The 18,819-nt window shown below is 42.0% G+C and overlaps 1 protein-coding gene across 1 annotated transcript in view; it reads right to left on the bottom strand.

Moving 5' to 3' along the window:
• Nucleotides 1-1,206: 1,206 nt before the first annotated feature.
• Nucleotides 1,207-18,819, bottom strand: part of CREB3L2 (cAMP responsive element binding protein 3-like 2) — a gene marked incomplete at its 5' end in the record, with an annotated part of 32,170 nt that continues 14,557 nt past the window's right edge. Inside the window, 9 exons of the mRNA XM_008948207.1 lie at nucleotides 1,207-1,664; nucleotides 2,564-2,786; nucleotides 3,425-3,551; nucleotides 4,511-4,610; nucleotides 11,945-12,013; nucleotides 13,367-13,425; nucleotides 15,098-15,244; nucleotides 15,934-16,115; nucleotides 17,927-18,014. Coding sequence (XP_008946455.1) covers nucleotides 1,589-1,664; nucleotides 2,564-2,786; nucleotides 3,425-3,551; nucleotides 4,511-4,610; nucleotides 11,945-12,013; nucleotides 13,367-13,425; nucleotides 15,098-15,244; nucleotides 15,934-16,115; nucleotides 17,927-18,014 — 1,071 coding nt within the window. The remainder of the gene's footprint in view (nucleotides 1,665-2,563; nucleotides 2,787-3,424; nucleotides 3,552-4,510; nucleotides 4,611-11,944; nucleotides 12,014-13,366; nucleotides 13,426-15,097; nucleotides 15,245-15,933; nucleotides 16,116-17,926; nucleotides 18,015-18,819) is intronic.

Below are 18,819 nucleotides of genomic sequence, written 5' to 3'. Positions count from 1 at the left end.
ATAGCTCAGGCAAAGGCAGGCCCAGGGTACTGAGATAGGGAGAACCCTTAAAGGCAACAGCTACATGGGACAAGGAGGAAACAAACCAGGGAGTATTGGACCAGGATCAGACCTGAATACTGTTCTTAGCTTTTCCACTGAACCTGGGCCTTTACCTCCTTATGTGCCCAGCTCATCCTTTTTGCCGTGTCTCCTGTCTACATACTCAACTCCTCAGGTCAGAGGTTGTCTTGCCATACAGTCAATACAGTACCTACCAGCTCCAGGCTTGACCTGTGCCTAGCTGGGGCTGCCTACACCCCTTCCTTTTCAGCTAAGCAGTTGGTCTAAGATCACATCTCTGGAAAAGGAGGTAAGATGAAGATAAGACACATGGCTTTATCACAGAGCAATTCAAGTCTGGGGGAAGGGAATGGGGCTTCAGTGATATTTGTGTATCTGATTTCAGAGTTCGCCAAGATCACGGACAGGGTTAGGGAAGCTCAGTTCTCCTCATTGCGACTGCCTGAACAAAATTTTGCAAAACTAATAAATACTATTTACAACAGTAACAGGAAGATGGCAAGCAAAGGAAAACACAGGACAATCTGAGACTGGGTCTACATAAGAAATTCTATCAATGCATCTAGAAGCCAATAAATTAAATCCATATGGTCCCTCTCGGGAGACACTTCTGATTTAAACCTTACATTGATTTAGTTTGTTGGGAAGGAACTGATTTAAGCTAAACAGATTAGCCTTAGGCAGACTAAAGAACATCCATCCAAAACATTGCATAAATTTAACAAAACCTGCTTTCTAAACAGATCTAGTTAAACTAGTGTAAATCTCCCACAAAAAGTGTATGAAGACAGTGACTGATCTTTGCTTGAATTCCACAAAAGTGGAAGCAGCAGGGAAACCCACCAGGACTATTTTCAACTCAGACAGAAGCCTACCCTGCTAAACGATAAAGAAGTTGGAGGGGAGAAGAGAAAGAGCTACGTGAGGACAACTCAGCAGCATCATTGCCCACCTCTCTCTAGTCCATGCTGTTAACTCAGCAGGCCCTTTCTTGTCCTTTCAGAAGCAGGACACACACAGGCCTCTCAATCCCCAAAAATGGCTCAAGTGCTGTAGACCAGTAGGCATGGAACTGCAGTTAGATTCTGAGCAGCATTGTGCTGCATCTCCTCTATCTCCCAATTGCCCTCTGTCAAGAAACCTATCACCCACATGCTCCCATCAGTTTTGCACATTTCCCTCTTCTGTAGAAAGTTTGTGCTCAGATTAGGATGTGTGCCTGCAGGCACAGACCCACCCATCAGTCACCAGCACACTGCTGGCATCATCTGCCATCACAATTCAATCCTGCCCTTGCAGTATTAGACAGGAAAGGAATAAAAGCAAAGACAGGGACTCTGTGTCAAGTGAGGAAGGGAGTTACAAAGACAAGAGATCCTATCTGCAGTCACAGCCTCACCAGTCAATGCAGAGGTTGAACTCCCTCTCTTTTGTGCTTTGGTTCACTAAGGATGACAAGTCAGGGGGACTTTGGTTGAAAATATGTGGGAAAGAGGGAAGTCAAGAAAAAAGGCCTTTTTTATTTTTAAGAGGTGGCATTGACTCTTCTATCTATTTCAATTATCTTCAGTGTTTCATTTCCTTCTAGTTCGGAGTTGACTCTGCAGAGAATAAAGAAAAAAAAAAAAAACACCAAAACAACAGAGGTTAACACTAATATTTAGTAATTTTTAAAAGCACATATCCTGCTTGACTTGGCCAATGCTAACAAGGCACTCAGTATTTACCAGGTAATTGTCAGTTGGAGCACGTTAACACTGGATTAGTCATCTCTTTGAAACCAGGTATAACTGACACAAGAGCTCGGAAGACATGCTTGGGGTGATATGGCTCACCCTAGCCCTCAGAATAGCACACTTCCAAAAAAAACCCTCTCTCCACTCTTTGGTGTGCTTGCTACTGCTTGTTAGCAGAGGCCAAGACCTGGGCCAAGAGGACAGTGGCAGGACAAGAAAAGGTAGAGTGGAAACAAAACTGCACATACATATTTAAACCAGTGAATCTCTCTTGTTGGAGAGAGACCCAAAACCTTACATTTGTGCTAAAAAAACCAAAAAAACCCAAATAAACCAAATTTAAAAGTTATGAAGGTCAGTGTTAAGGAGTTTGGATATCTTTACAGGTCTGTCTCTTAAGACTCAGTCCTGCAAACTTTCCACAGTAATGCTTTAGTAAGATCACTGCTGGGAGAAGCCCAGCTCTTCACACCCTAAACTCAGAGAAAGCCCAGTGAGTCACAGCCTCACGCTTCCACCCAACTGGCAAAAGATCACTCCTTTAGGAGACACAGCAGTGCTTCAAGAAGCTGGCAGGCACAACTAACAGGCTTACAGGGGTTAGGTTTCTGGCAGAAGCACTGAGTTGGGTAGCTCTATTACCACAATATTGTTGCAACCACTTCTCCAGAGCCACAATAACTTTGCCTATAAACTCTTCAGACAGAGACCACTTTATGACAGAGCCAAACAGACGTATGACAAGCAGCCCACCCTGCACTCACCTGTGCTGCTGCAGGCCCAGCAGGACTGACTTCTCCAGCCTTGTCTCATTGGCTATGGTGAACTGCATGATCTCCTGCTGCGAGCCCGGCACGGCTTCCAGGGACAGCGCTGCATACTGGGAGGTGTCTGCTTGCCTCTCACTGCCTTCAGCACGGGACAGCGGGCTTGACGACTCCTCCAGTGGGTGAGGCTCCTCATAAATCAGCAGACTCCTTGACCTCACTGCGTACAAAGAGAGAAGGCAAAAAGAGATGAGAAACAGGCAGCCTGGAGAACAGCCCCGGTCATCTCTGGAAACGGAGCGGAACTAAAGTTGCAAAGGCTGTTTCATAGTGATTAGCTACTAATTTAATAGCTGAGGAAAGATACCACAGCAGTGGTCTAGGTAGGGATCAAAAAGCTCTGAATTATTCACAAAACAGGAAAACTAAACACTCACTTTGGTAATACAAGTTTAAAGCAACTGGTTCATTATTACAAGTATATGATACAGTTTCTCACTCAATTCTTGGACTCTGGCAAAGGACACACCAGCTGATACAGTTGTTGTGCATTTTAACAGGATGAATATTTGCTACCATGTAAAAATCTTGCTACCTATTAGAGACTGCTAGATTTAGTCCCACCAACAGAAAAAAAACTGCTTTAAATAGAAGTTCCAAGCAGGCTAGTGGGAAAAGGCTTTGCCCATGTCTATGAAGTCTTCTGCCATCAGAACAGCTTGCCAAGCTATCCTTTGAAACACACATGTATATCAAGGAATAGTCCACTAAGGAGCAGAAGAGCAAAAGGAGCTTGAGGAGGGTCTCAGGGAGGGGGTGGAAGGAGCAAGGAGCAAGACTAAGACAGTTGTCACTTACCAATGGAATCTGTGTAGGACTCTGGCGAGGAATGCTGCCTGGACAACACCATCTTTGTAGCAGAAGGATATGGCCCATAGCTCTGAGAGAAGCTGCCAAAAACTACTGCAAAGCACAGCACCACCATCTGGCAAAGGGAGGATGCAGAAGAGGTGAGTGCACTAGCTCTTGGCCCACACACACACACTAAAACTAACACTTAACCCAAAGCAGACCTGACACTTCTTCAAAACAAATCATTTGAGGCTATTTTCATCACTATATACAGTGTCTCTTAGCAAAGGCACAAATACAATAACAGAATTCAGTGTTTTAAAGTGCAGAATTCAACGCTGGAGTTTGCTTTCAGTGTCTGCCACCATTTTGGCCTGTAGCCTTATCAACTCCCAAAGTTGAAAAGCAGGCACAACCACCATGTGTGTTTTACAGATGCTGTTGGGAATTTCCAAGGTTATTTCTGCTGCTGGCCCCAGTCTTGCTTCAAAGAGACAAAAAGGCTCGCAGAATAGAACAACTTCAGCCTTGAAAAAAATAATTTCCATCAATCTATAGCACTAGGATAAAGGGAACATGTTAGCGGTGTGTAAGGAGGGAACAGGGTAAAGTTTCATTCTAATATTTTTCTTACCCTGACTGCTATTACTGAGATAGGACAGAGCTAGATTTATAGCCTTTTTCATGCTTTTATTTGGATAAGCAAGTTTATTTTTACTGATATCAAAAGAACTGAGCAGCAGACGTTACCCACATTTTCATTTTACAACCCTAGGTGCCATTTCTCAAATAAAATATTGTGGGAAATAATGAAACAGGTCACTCAGAGGAGTAGCGCTCCTTCTTTCATCACTGCAGCACCCAATCAAAAGCACAGGCCCAGTCTCCTCCAGAATTTAATGCCTTCCCACAACCGTTACTCTTCATCAGCCAGGAGTCTCACCTACATCAAAATTAGTTGTCAAATTTTGAAGAGAAGTTTCCCAAGCTGAGAAATTCCAAATGAAGGGCTTTGCAGAGCAAGAGATGTGCCTTTGAGCAGTGGAAAGTGATTCTCATTCCCCTACAATTGTCAGCTTTAGGAACACTCACCATAAGACAGGTCCCTGTCTGTGTGCTTGCTGCTTTACATGAACGAGACACTTTCCCAGCAACCATGGCTTGGAGTCTCTGCAACTGCTGCAGAAGCGTTCTGGAAAGCAAAGACAACAGACAAGCATCACACATACTGATCTCCTTGCTGGCTAAATATCGTTTTGCTTCAAATTCCATACCTGGCAATAATACAGCATTTACAATTAAGGTATAGATAAAGTCATAGAATCATAGAATCATTTAGGTTGGAAAAGACCTCCAAGATCAAGTCCAACCATCAAGCCAACACTACTAAGTCCTCTCCTTGAAGTCAGTACCAAGGAACGCTTCTAATTTTACCAAGTTTTTACACGTGTTACCACTGGAACTTCCAAAAAAACATCTTCAGCCTTCCCGTCAACTGGCATCCCTGAACAATTACTTCTTTCATACTTTCAGAAAGGTCTTGCAAATAAAAATTGGTGGGTGGTTTTTTGTTTAGTTTTGTTTTTTTCCCCCCTACAAGAAACAATCCTGGTAAGCCTACAAACAACTGAAACTGCTCTACATGTGACTGGACATACAACCTGAATCTATGCCATGAATTTCGCAGGAGTTTTGCCATAATTTGAAAAGGTGCAGAAGCAAGTTTATAACTGCTCTAACTGGTGGCAGAGGTATACAGCTACTTCCTTTTTCTGAAAACCTGCTGTCCAGCAGTTTGGTCCACATGTTACACCATTTTCAAAGAGAAGGCCTTAAAGCCAGGCATGGGCACAGATTCCATTTCCGAAATTAATTTATTAAATAAAGCACTTTACCGCCATTTGCTAAATCCTCCAGGAGCTGGCAGAAATCATAGATACTTGAAATGGCTTCTCTATGTCTTTCAGTGACCCCAACCACAATGACAATCCACTTGTGGAGGCAACAGTCCCAGATCAGGAAGATATTCTAATGTCTTTCTGGCTGATTTTATTCTGCTATGCCATCAATTACTACAGTCAGGATACTAGCCATTTAAACAGGAAATGATCTCAAAGTATGACTGATACAGGGTTTCCACAGCAGTCTTCATTTTGTTTTCATTCAAGCTTTTTAACAGACAAGGAGTAATCCAAATGTCTGTCCTTGACACGAATACAATACAATTTTGCATTAAGATGTTAAATTTGCCATTTGTTTCCACTTTACTTTTCATTTCTCCTGTACGTCTCACAACCTATTGAGGAGGATAACCCCCACAACACCCCAGGCAACAGTTTTGGAGGCTGTGACGTCAAATGCTAAAGCAAGAGGCAAGGTTAGAATGTCAGAGAAAATAGAAGGCTTATTTTAAGATCAAACTGGCTAAAAGCTAATTGTAGGACAGACCCAGAGGTGCCTTCAGAGCTCAATATATACAGGTTTGCCTATTATAGATTTTTTTTTTTAATCTTCAATGCTCATTGCTAATTAGAGTTTAATGAATTCAAGGACTTCAGGAATGCATTCTGAAACGGGCACAAGGCATACTCACAGCACAGATTTATCTGGGCCAGTAGATCCTTCTCAACTTACTAAGGAAGGATATCTTGCATGCTCTTGAGAGCATGGTTTATTTTGCAACTCAATACTTAAAAAAAGAAAGATTCATCTAATTCAGTCCTTTAATTCACTATTAGAGAGACCACAGCCAAATTAAGAGATGAAAACACTGTCCATCACGTAAATGAGTCCATCCTAATTCCCTGCTTTCTTCTGCATCTCTCCCCAGTTCCTCCTCACATCCACTACATAGCACAGGCTTAAAAAAGACTTGTGTCCATGGTACATATCATTTTCTGGCACAGAAGGTGCCGCGTACAGTATTCTCACCATATGCCACCAGCTATGTTATACTGAAACACCTTTTTAACCCTGAAATTTCTGTGCTATTCTAGAAGACTAAATCTTCCCCCCATTTCAGGCCTGAGTTGCTGGGCTCAATGCAGAGCAGCTCTGCGGAGTGAGGAGGAAGAAGCTCTCCTCCTCCTCAGCTCGGGGGCTGGCAGCAGCAGCAGCCTTGATATGCTGATCGTTCTGCCACTTTTTGTGTAGGCGTTAGTGAGAAAACAGCTAATGGCTGGTGAGGAAATCACCAGAGAAGAGGCAATTCTCATTTTGCTCCTCCCTGACATTTCATGTCCAATTTAAAAAACCTGCTGGGCAGAGTGGGCCCAGAGAGTTGATTCCAAAACACTCTCTTTTTGGAAAACATAATTAGACAGGTATTCTGAGGTGTCCTTACTCAGAGGAAAATACATCCGAGAGTTATTTACCAAATACCTTCACATAAAAAGTCTTTCTCCCCCAGGTCATTTATCTGTTTGCACAGGGCTACTGTCTTCTCAACAGACAAGGACTCAGTGTTGGGAGCTGACAGGTTACAGGTACATTTTCAAACTAAGAGCCAAAGCAAGAGCAAGAAACACATTTGTTTGTTCAGCAATGGTTTACTCTGCCACCACCCAAACGGGGCACTCCTTGGTGTTTTTGTTCTCTGTTTGTATCTGGAATGGTTGAAGACTGCATTCTGAGTTCCAAAGTTCTTTTTCCATGCAAAAACTGCCTTCACTGCTACTGGACACCCACAGCAATGACCTGGACTAAGAGAGGGAAAAGGAGCAGCTCTCTGCTCTGCAGAACAGGTACTAAGGTGAACTAAGGTGCTCCCCCTATATAGCAGCAGGAAGGCCACCAGTGCTTTTAGTGAAACACACTGCCTATGGCTAAGTCCTAACAGGACAAAATGCAACCCCAAGGCAGCATGAATAAGGGGGTTTGCACCCAAAGGGATTATTTTCACAGTGTCCGACACATTTCCCAGTGATATTCAATTAGAGGGTCACCTCCTGTAGGAGGTGTGAATGTGCTTTCACACTTTTCTCTGCCAATGGAAGCACCTCATAGGAAAGCTGTAAAGTGACTGAAGACTCCTGCTCTTCCTTCTGCAGACTGCCAGCAAATTCACTCTGCCTGTGATGTCTTCTTTTTGTGTGTACATTCACGTATTCATCTTCAGAAGAGCCCTTTACACTATCAAAGTGAGGAACAAGTCAAGGCTTCCTCTCTGCTTCCAGTGACACTTTCATTAAGGAGAAAAAATTTGTCACTCCAAGACCTAACTACCTGGGAGACTTTCTCAATTCAGTACTCATGTTTAAAATCCAACACAGATTTAAACAAACAAAAAAAAGACTGCTCCTAGGGTACACCAAATACTGTTTAGTTTGATCAAGAGTTTTTTGAGAATTACTCTACTTTGTGAGGAACAAAACCTAGTTTTGATAAGGAGAGAGAAAAATGATTCTGTCTTCAAACTCTACACACATTCCTTCTCTGCCTGTCCTAGTTGTAGGAAAGAGAGCAAACCACATAGTAAGTTTTCATTGAAAGACTAGAATACCTCAAATCAGAAAGAAATCCACAATTTTTCCTCATCTGAATTATAAAGAAAAAAATCCAACAAATTTTCAGCAGAGATGTTTCAGCATAAAAAAACATTGTCCTGCTGCTTTGAAAACAAGGAGTTAGTTGCTCCAGGCCTGCCATGCTTTGCCAATTATTATAAGGGTGATCTGAAATGAAGTGCAAGATATCTCGCTGCAACTTAAATCCAGACTCCTTGAAATGACTTGGCAAAATGCTTTTACCAGCCTTGAATAAAGGAGCAGCCAAGGAAGTCAGTGAAGTCTGGTAGCTTTGGTGCTGATAAACCTTTGGTGGGTCAGCCTGATACGCAACTTGATCTTTAGATGACTGGGAGTTGCAACAATAGCTTGAGCAGGAACATGAGAAACAGAAGAACATCCCATTTGTATTTATAAAGCCACTGCCTCTAAGGTGCCTGTCGGAGTGGAGACCTTTACTACATGGGAGCAACTCTAGCAGCTGCTTCCAGGCATTGTCCATGTGTGACACTCTCAACCCTATGCTAATTGGATCCTATGTCTGTCATTTCTCCAGGAGAAGTGATCAATATATTTATAAATACAGACCCAATAGAAGTGAAAAGCACAAAGTATTTCTATGTCATACACAGTGGCAGATGTTTCAATAGTGTCTTTAAGCCAAAATAGCCATGGTTCCCAGCTCGACAACACTGGTGTCAGAGACTGTATTCACCTCCTAGACCATTGGCAGATTTTGCCTTTGGTCCCAGCACCAAAATGTGAGTAGATCAAGTCTTCTTGGTGACGGAGACAATTAGTTCAACTCTTGGTGCCATCTTCTTCTCACACCCTTCGCTTTGCAGAGCCTCACATGTTCAGATGCTACTGAAACCAATGAAAGCCTGGCTTACTCGTGGCTACAAGACAGAGCAGACATGCATGTGCTTTCTTAGTTTTGAGAAAACTGTCTAAAAGGAACTTGGATGGGTTTCTTTTAAGGGACTGAGTCACATAAATTAGGAGAGGAAACATATGCTAGTGTTCTAATACTAAAGATGCCAAAAATGCTGCAGTCACCCACTTAGAGTAATGAGAATTAAAAACTCCCCTGTGTCTTGATCCCCAGCCTCCTGCCTTGCCTTTTAAGATGTATGAATGTCAAGGGAGATGCTTCTGGATGCAAATTTTTTGACCACACTTGCACCTTTTACATTATGTCTTCTCAGATCTAGGATGTCAGGCTAAGGCAGACTCTCAGGGAAGATTATTTTAGATTTTTTCAAGTTACTGAGAATAATGTAGGAATATCTTTACCAGAAGGAATTTAGTTTTATGGTTTTGAGCCAGATTTTCAAATGCAAGCAGGGTTTCCCTGAAGTCTTAGGTATGTGTCTGTGCAAATGTGTTCTATATATAGAATAACATGTTCTAAAAAACTGATTGCACATACTGAAAGGAAACTCCACTGTTCAATAGCTGTGTGTTTTGGAAATCACCCTTCAGTTCCAGTCAACAGCAGCCAAACAAGGAAAACATGTTACCAACTGACAGCACATACAAGTGCAGAAGCTTTTAAGCAGCTATAGCCCCACTTTCAAAGTAAAACCCTAACTTTGTCTTCATTTACACTTGAATGCATGAATATTTTCACATGTAGTCACAGCTCCTATTTTCCCATTGTCTTCCACTCTTACAGCTTTTCACAAGGAAAGAACAGCTCTAAAGTCTGTAGATCTACTTTTAGATAATACTTTCAAGTCTTCATTGTTTACTGCACTGAACACTCAAAGATGCAACTAAAGTCACCCAGGGCTCTGCTCTGGGCATATTAAATAAGATACATGTGTGTATGACCACGTGCTAGGTACTTTGAGAAATGAAGTCCTAAACATATAAAGTTGGGCACCTGAGACTAAACCGACACTGCACAATTTTGACTGTCACTGCTTTCAACTTTGATTCCTGACTGGACATAGGAGATGAAAGTATCAGCTACAAGATGCTGAAAAGGCAAGTCCTGAAACAGTTGAACAGTTTCCAGATGCCACATTAAGGTTCTGTGTAAATACCAATGAGGAAAACAGATGTTTTAAATTCACTGTAGGAGCTGGATAACGTACATTAAACAATGGCCTAGAACCATCCACTTAATGAGGTAGTTGCACAGTTATACACAAAATAAGAAAAGTGTATCTTTGGGGTTAAGGTGGAAAAAAAAACCCACAGTGTGGTATGTTACATAATTCAGGCTTGATGAAAGCAGGCACTTTTACAAATTTCTCAGTACTTCTACTTGAAGCCTGAACAGATTTTAGATACAGTTTGTATCTAGATAGGCAAAACAGCATTACCACGAATCACAAGAATTTCTGTGCAGAGGATCAGGAACATCTGCTTCTCTACAGGAGATTACAAATCAGTATCAGTGCTATTGCAGAGGGAAGAAAACAATGCAACTCATCCCACATGCCCAAAGTATGATATTACTTTGCTAAATATTTTTAGAGCATTTAGTATGAGACAATTAAGCTCATCAAATAATAGAGAAGATGCTGAAGGTCCTGTCTAAAAGGATGGATGATAACAACAAAGCCGTTCTCATGACTGCATCCACAACAACTCAGAGATGAAAACAACTGGCCAAATTTAGCTGAACTGGGGAGAAAAACTCTAGGCATGACAACATGTTGTCCCTGAGGGCTTCATCCACAGCTGCACCTTTCCTTAGAGCAGCTGGCTTCAGCACCTCCTGGGACAGATCATGGGAGAGAAAACCCTATACCACACCTACAAAACAATTCCTGGTTCTCTTATGTAAAAACCCTGGAGGAAGATACAAGAGGCACAGAAATGACTTGGCTCTCTTCAAACAAGCAGCAGATGTCTTTATGCATGAGCAGTGTGTGGGAGACACTCTCCAGCAAATTACAGTGCTACAGGGTCTGGCTCCATGAAATTAGAAATTAGATCTGGGGATTAGAAACAACACATGCCACTCAATTAGCAATGCACTGGCTGCCAGACAAGCTCTAAGGCCATTTTCCATAATCCCTGGTCTTATCTTTAAAACCCACCCTCCTCCCACACTTCAGTGCTACCATCGTGTTCAATGGTAGTATTCAACCACCACTACAAATGCCTCTAAGTAGAAGGTATTAACAGTAGGCTTATCTAGTACCTACTCATTCAAATTTGCCATAATAAGAGAACACACTGAGCATAAACCACGACTGACATTCCACTCTCAGCTAACATCCTACTAAAATTACCTCAACCATTCAACATCTTCAATGTGTCCTTTGAGAAAGCCACCGAGTCACCCATTTCTTCAGAAATGAAAAAATAAGAAGTTGATTTCCCCCTCGAAATGAAGGAAACTCTAGGATGTGAGATGGCTAGAAGGGTGCACAATAATTGCAATAACATCTAGTAGTCCAGAAGGAAATAATAATGACTCTTGAGCTTCAGCACTGTAATTTCTCTAAGTGTTAGGCTTCACGCCATGGTCTCCTGTCAAAATAGTCTTTCACTAAATAAAGACAATCTGGAGAGTTGGGTTGTAATTTTTAGTTTGTTATGTATCACTAAACACGTTTCCTTGGGCAGTGGAAGAATTTAAAGAAGAGTGCTGCAAGATTTCTCAACCACACCCCAGGCTAGTGAGACCATTTCAGACCTGATAAAGAATCATAGAATCATTTAGGTTGGAAAAGACCTTTAAGAGTTCAACCCTAAATCTAACACTGCCAAGTCCACCACCAAACCATGTCCCTAAGCACTACATAGGATCATAGAATCCTTTAGGTTGGAAGAGACCTTTAAGATCACCAAGTCCAACCACCTTTTCAATACCTCCATCGAATCTTCTATGCACTACATCACACTGCAGTCACAACAACTGTCTTTCCTCTTCTTCTTTGAATTTAACCAGGCCAGACATGGCTACTCTTCACATTGCAGTTGATCTCTTAACTTTCAGATTTTCACTTTTCTCTGTAATACCATTCTACAGTTTTGTTTCATTCCCTTCATACCTTACCTGTTAGTATTCTCCAGGACTTCAACCTTCTTACGCAGCTCACTATTTTCATTTGAACAAGTCTCAACTCTGGAGGCAGCACAAGAAAAGAAAGAGGAATATAAAAGTTCAGTAATTTATTAAACTTGCTTTCACAGCAAGCTCTATGGTCTTGCTACATTTAATGTAAAGTTACACCAATGAACTTTAGTCATAATTTTTAATCATACTTCATGGTGTAAAAGACATTGCAAAAGACACTACCAGTTCTGGAGCACCTGCTTACAATGCTCATCTACATCTCAACAGAAGCAGTTCATCCAGGGTGGGCTTTCAGCCCCTTGACATAGCAACAGCAAAGACCCTGCTCAAACTTTCTCTGTGCATCAGGCCATGGGACAAATACTTTAAAAGTCATATAACAAGCTACTTCTATGTTGTTAGCAAGTATTTTGTGCAAAGATGTTCAGTATGTCCATTGCATTTCCAGGACGAGGCACACCAAGCAATTTGATAAATGCCATGCTTCTGAAATCAGATCCTCAGATTTCAAGTTTATGAAGGCTAATAAGCCAGGAGATTAATTCCCAATAGATTGCCCATTTACACACTGTCCCCCAAAATACCCTAAACTAATATTTGGTTTCATATGACATGTTACATAAGAGGTCCAAGTAAAAATATAGGACTTGTAAAAAGATAAACTTGAGTAGCTGAAATAGCTTCAAGAATTAAAAAGCTAAAGGGAAATCACTTTAACATCTATATGTATATTGTGGAATTTCACGAGAATAACTCTGAGAAAACAAGATTCATCCATAAGGAGGTAAGAAGTAAAAAATTAAATTACATCAAGGATATCACCAAAGATGGCACAAGGGGTTTAACAGATCCATCTGGTGAAGTGCATAACAGAAATACTAGAGTATTTGTCTGATGGAAGACAGATTAACTTGGGATATAAATCACTAACTGGTGGTTTGGCTCCTTTTCACTACAGGAAGTCGACGTGTCACATGCTGTTTTCTTTAGTCCTGCTTATTTTTTCAGTCTTGACTCACCCACTTCCTATTTCTGTCTCTATCTGCACTAGAAGGCAGAATATATTCACTCTGAATCCACCTTTCCCCAGACTCTGCATACCCACAAGGCCAACAAAGTTGCACGAGAGGGAGATCGACAGCAGAGGGGTCTTGTCTTATTTAAGGTTTAAAGTCTTTGTCAGCATGTTAGCAACATATTGCAGGTAGAAGCAGTTGTGAATGCAGCACCCCAGCACAGATACAAGCAGAAGCCAGAAGAAAGGCCTTTTCTCAGCCATAACCACGAGATGGCAGCTGGCACTCTGTGCACAAAACAGTCCCAGCATCAACAGCTGGATCCCTTCCCAGTCCAGCAACTAGTACTATTGGCCCACTTTAAACAGGAAGGAGGCTGGCTTACTTTTTTTCCAGACTGTCCATGTATTCTTTCTTTTTTCTTCTACTTTCCTGCGCAGAGATCTAAGGAAAAAGCAAGAAAAACACCAAATATTTGAATTAGAAAAAAAAAAAAAGCATTAGAGATGAATTAATAAACTGGTAAAAAGCCCTGACATTATTAGAATCAAGCCTCTGTGCTGTTCTCATTTCTACTCCCGGTAAGCAAAGCACTGACTTGGTCTGTTCCCACATCCTGAAGGAAGACTGCTCCTTTCAGTAGTAGGAAAAAGATCACTCCTTACACAACTAACCTTAAGAACTAAATCAGATTCATCTGGAGACAATATCCCAGGACAATGCCTGGCACTTGAGAGAGGAAAAGCCCATGCATGCACTAGGAAGTAACTTTGTAGAATAAGACCTGCATGTCCTGATGAACAAGACAAACATAAGTCATATAGATGCCCCTGTAGCAAAGGCAGCCAACCAGATCCAGGTCTACATCAACAAGATGGTAGCTAGCAGGTTGAGAGAAGTGGTTCTTCCCCTCTCCTCAGCACCTGCTGAGTACAGCATGCACTTTGTGGCTCTGAAATAAGTACTTTGGATGTACAGAAGCAAGTTCGGAGAGAAGCCACTGCTATTATAAGGATGCTGGAGCACATGACAAATCAGGAAAGGCAGAGCAAGCTGGGTTTGTTCACATTTAAGAACAGAAGGCTAAGGAGGGAATCCTACTGCTGTCTTCAACTACCTTGTGTAGCGAAGACAATGTTAAGAGTCTTCTCAAAGGCATACAGCAAAATGGTGAGAGGTATCAAATATAAGTTGTAACAAGGGAAATTCCAATTAGATTTAAGAATTCTATTTATTTGGTTTTACCACAAGAGTGGCCCAATATGGGAACGGCTTGCCCAGGGATGCTGTGGACGCATCACCCTTTGAGACAGTAAAATGTGACTGGACAAGTCCTTGAGCAACTTGCTCTAAGTTGACCCTGATTTCAAAGCAAGGAGTAGGACCAAAGGACCTCCAGAGATCCCCTCCAATATATATTACTTGGATCATGTGGAAGTGGTATATAAAATGCATAAGGTCACTTCCAAAAATTTTGAAAAAAATCTATTTCTAGACCAAATTCTAATTCAGGGTGGGCAAATTTACACCTCTATTTGCAAAACAAATAACAATATGCATTAACCTTCAAAGATGTGCTAATATCCTCTAGAACAAGTGAGTTGGAAAAAAATGCTTTCCTCCCTATCACTAGGCTCTTCCCCAGAGCTGAAGAAAGAAAAGACTTGTAGGGCATTTCACAACCTTGGTATCAACCATTCATTTAAAGGTCATGGAATTCGGTGATCAAAAGACTAGGGCACTAAAATATACGGTTGGATTTTAAAACATGGAATAGTGGAAAAGAACACCTTTGTTGCCATGGAAAGAATACAGAGGTCTTTGCCTACAATAAGGGTAGGATTGTACTGTTCTCAAAATGAAGCCAAGCAGCAGCAACTTGATACCCTGCTTGCTAAATACTTTATTGTTCATGTGTTCAGGTAACTACCTAAGCAGAGGCACACTGTCACAATGACAGATAATTTGATGGATAGATTTAGGAACAAAGAAAACTACCTTATTGAAAGTCGTCTTGCAACATTCAACAGTACCACAGAGCATTACTGCAGAATTGTTGCAGTATTTTTTTTAAATTAAGAAGTAGGAATTACTCAGCAAAGCTAACTAACATTACCTTGTTCTTTATTTTCCTGCGGATTTTCTTCAGCACTTTCTCCTCTGCTTTTGTCAGGGGCAATTTGGTAGGGATTGGGTACCCCTCTGCTATCAGCGTCCTCTTCTCCTCCTCTGTGAGGATGAGTGGGCCAGTCCCCTGTAATTTCTGCAAGTGCCATAGAAATGAAATAATGTAACAGTAAGTGCACACAGCCCTAGAGAAAAGGGTGCTAGGGAAGACAGGCAGCAGCTCTCCCACTTCAGAGAGGACTCTGCCTACTCAACAGCAGCCTCTTGCAATTGGGAATGTGTGACATGGGAAGATTTTCTATGTAGCTTCCATTCAGAGACCAAACCTTTGGAACAGGATTCCCTCAAAACAATTGTTCTCTGCCCAGCTCTGCACACATTGAGGCCAACAGTAGAGCTACTCTTGGCTCAAACAGGGAACGAGACTAAGGAGAAATACTCCTGAAAATCCTTCTCTAAACATCACCACTTGCTTTCCATGAGAGAGCAGATGCACATCTACCACACAGAGGCTAACCCAGCAGGGCTGGGCCCTGAGGAAAAACACAATCCATGGTGGAAGGAAACATAATAACACTGTTGAACCCAGCCTCAGCTCAGAGGAGAGGCACATGTTGTTCTCTGTGGGAACAGAATACACCACTGAGCAAGAATTACTGGACAGGCAGTTTTGACCAAAGGTGGATTCATCTAAAGAACAAGAAGTTAGTAAATCCATGACAAAACCAGTAATTAACAAAACAAACAAACAACAACAAGAAGACAAAAAAAAAAGAAAAAAGATAGATGGATAGATGGATGCTGGAAGAAGCCAGCCCAACTTACATGTGGTGCAGTCAGCAGAGGGGAATTGGAGAGTGCTGAAGCTGCACGTGATGTCACTTTAGCTGTGGCTTGTAACTGGATCGGGCTTGAAGGAGGGATCGATCTAGCTGGGCTCTGCCCTCCTTCAGAGTCACTGCCATGGCTGCTGGGAGGGGTCGGAGGCAAATGCAGGGGATCCACTGCTAAATGGCAAGAGAGACATATAACACAAGATGTTGAGGTGCTAATTTAGATTGGCAAAGCTGCCGCCACCATCCAGTTTCCAAGACCAGGACTCTCTGCTAAAAAATGGGTCAAGCAGAAGTGGCAACCTGTAAGTTTTTCAGAGTATGAAGGTCTCCAAAGGGGGAATGAAACACAGCGGCTATCTTTAGGTTCAAGAGACAAAAGAGGGCTCTGCAAATATGCTCCAGCCATTTCTACCTGCACTTCAGCTTCTTCTCCCAGATGCTTTGAGGTCTAAGTATAACCTGCCAGCACAAGTCCCCTGTCCCTGCGAAACCACATTAAAAAGGGGGCTCTGAGCCAGCACACTTTCTCTCCAAAGACTATTGTCTTTCCTTACTTTGCTGTAGATTAAACAAATTGTCAGTATTTTTCAAGAGGAGGGATCATGTCCATGGTGTTATATGAACAGGGAAGAGAGAAATAATCTGCTTCCTAAGGACTTGGTTTGGCACAACTGGGAGGAAGTGACAACCTAGTGACAACAAAGGCTTTCACGTACTAATAGATCAGGAGCAGCACAGGCAACCATCACAGGAACCTCTCTCATGCAGTGCTATCCAGGGCTGTAAACTAGCTTTTACTGCACTTGTAGCCAAAAGAATCTGTGCTAGAACTAGCAAGTAAAGGGCTGCTTATTACCAAATGGGTCTGGACCAAGAGAAACAGGGCAATATTTCACCTACTCATATTACAGGGACAATTTAGCAGATGTTCAGAACACCCATAACTATTTCTTCTTATTCTGAGATAATTTTAACGTGCTGAAAATTTGGCGTAGGTAGATACAGGGTTGAATTTTCCACCTTCCACTTTTGTTATACTTTGCAAATATGAGTTGAAAAGATCAAATGGGTAGTGGGGGAGGCAGGAAGAAAAATAGTAACCAAAAAAAGCTATTATACATGAGGTCTTTTTGTCTAGCATCCTAACTCTAGCAGTTGCCAAAATATATGCCCTTGAAAAACAGCAAGGTGCTCAATCCCACAAATTGAGCAATCTAATCTAAGCCCTGGGTTGAGCCATAGCCTCCCTTTTTCCATCTGCTATATCACTTGCTCCTCTCCCTAGAGCAGTTCTAGGTACCTACACAAATGAATTAACCAACAGAATACCAAATGTTTCTAATTGATATGCAGTTATCTGCTCAAATTTCAGACCACATTTTTGGCTGTTTCAGACTTTTGGGTTAACAGATTATGTGCCGCAAAAGTGTTAACTTCCAGTGCAGAGCTCATTGCTCCTCCTTCCTTGTTCATAGATGAGTGCAAAGGGATCATGGTCAGTCTTAAAAATTCTACTAAAATGAATACGCTACAAACAAGCGTACCTAACTTTTTATTTCATATAAACTCACATCCTTGCTTTTGTATCAGAGTTAAAACACTAAAGTTTCCACTCAGGCTCTTCATGTTTTTTATTGCCTCAGTTAAGTCCCCTCAAACTGATTTCTCTTCTAGCCTAAATAATCCTGTACTTTAAGGATTCAAGCTCCTTCCACCAACTGTACAATTATTAATATGTTACAGACAAAAAAAGGGATCATTTTCTTCTTGATGAGCAAGGCAAAAAAAATAGAAAGAATCCCATAAACAGGTCAGAGAGAGGCTGGCTTTTCAGCAGCCTGAGCTGAATCCCTAGAAGGCAACAGCTTCTGCCTAACGATTAACATAGCAAACAAGGAAGCCAAATATTTAATCAGTGTAATGTAGATTCACTGTGCATTCTGGTCATCTCCCCCTGCATTTTGGATTGGTAATTAACAGACCTTCCTTAGAAGAGAGGTTGAGGAACTGATCCACTTCATGGGGCTCCAATTTAATCTCTGGAAGAACTTTCTGGCTCAGTGGTTTCATCTAGAAAAGAGAAATTAGCAGCATGAAAACCTAAGGTGCACACGTTAAAAATCTTGACAGAAGGATGACTTCTCCATAAATGGAGAAGTTGCCTCTCCTGCTCTGCTACAGGCAAAGCTTTAACTGCACAGTTTGCTAAACGAGGCTACAGAGAATACTACCCTGAACATTCACACTGTGGCTTTACTTCCTACTATATTTAGCTAAATACAAGATTATGCCTCAGAGATGACATTTCAGACTGAAAGCTAGCAGGCAACCCACTCAAATTACTTCTCTTAGCAACAGAGCTGCCGTGAGGATCTGCCAGACGGCACAGGCTGTTTGAGCCGAGACAGGAGCACTCCTGGCAGTGGGGGAAGAGCCTGCTCACCACCACTGTCATCTGGGAGCAAGAGCAAGGTGCCAGCCACTGAACACCAGATTATCGGACCGCAGTTTATCTCACGGTGTGGAGAAGCAGAAAAAGACAGAGTCACAGCTGGACAAAGTTTGCAAGACACCTGGCCTGCCCTGTTAACAAGGCTGGGGCACCAGGCTGCCAAGCTGCCAAGACACAAAGTCTGCCTGTGTGCTACAGTGCCAGGCATGAGGAAGTCAGTCTGGCACATCAGCATGCTCACTGCAGCCAAAATCTCTCTCAAGAACCTTTGTAACTAATCCATGCAAGGATAACAAGCCACTAATTAGTCCCAATATACTCTGCAAATCATGGCATCCCAAGCTACAGTAGGACTACATACCAGGGACAGCAAATTCAGACTAGAAGAGGACTATAGGGAACTCGTGTTTAATTTTTTTAGTT

The sequence above is a fragment of the Merops nubicus genome, unplaced genomic scaffold (genome assembly GCF_000691845.1).
Source record: "Merops nubicus isolate BGI_N331 unplaced genomic scaffold, ASM69184v1 scaffold18419, whole genome shotgun sequence".
NCBI lineage: Eukaryota > Metazoa > Chordata > Aves > Coraciiformes > Meropidae > Merops > Merops nubicus.
This window is presented reverse-complemented; position numbering and strand designations above follow the sequence as displayed.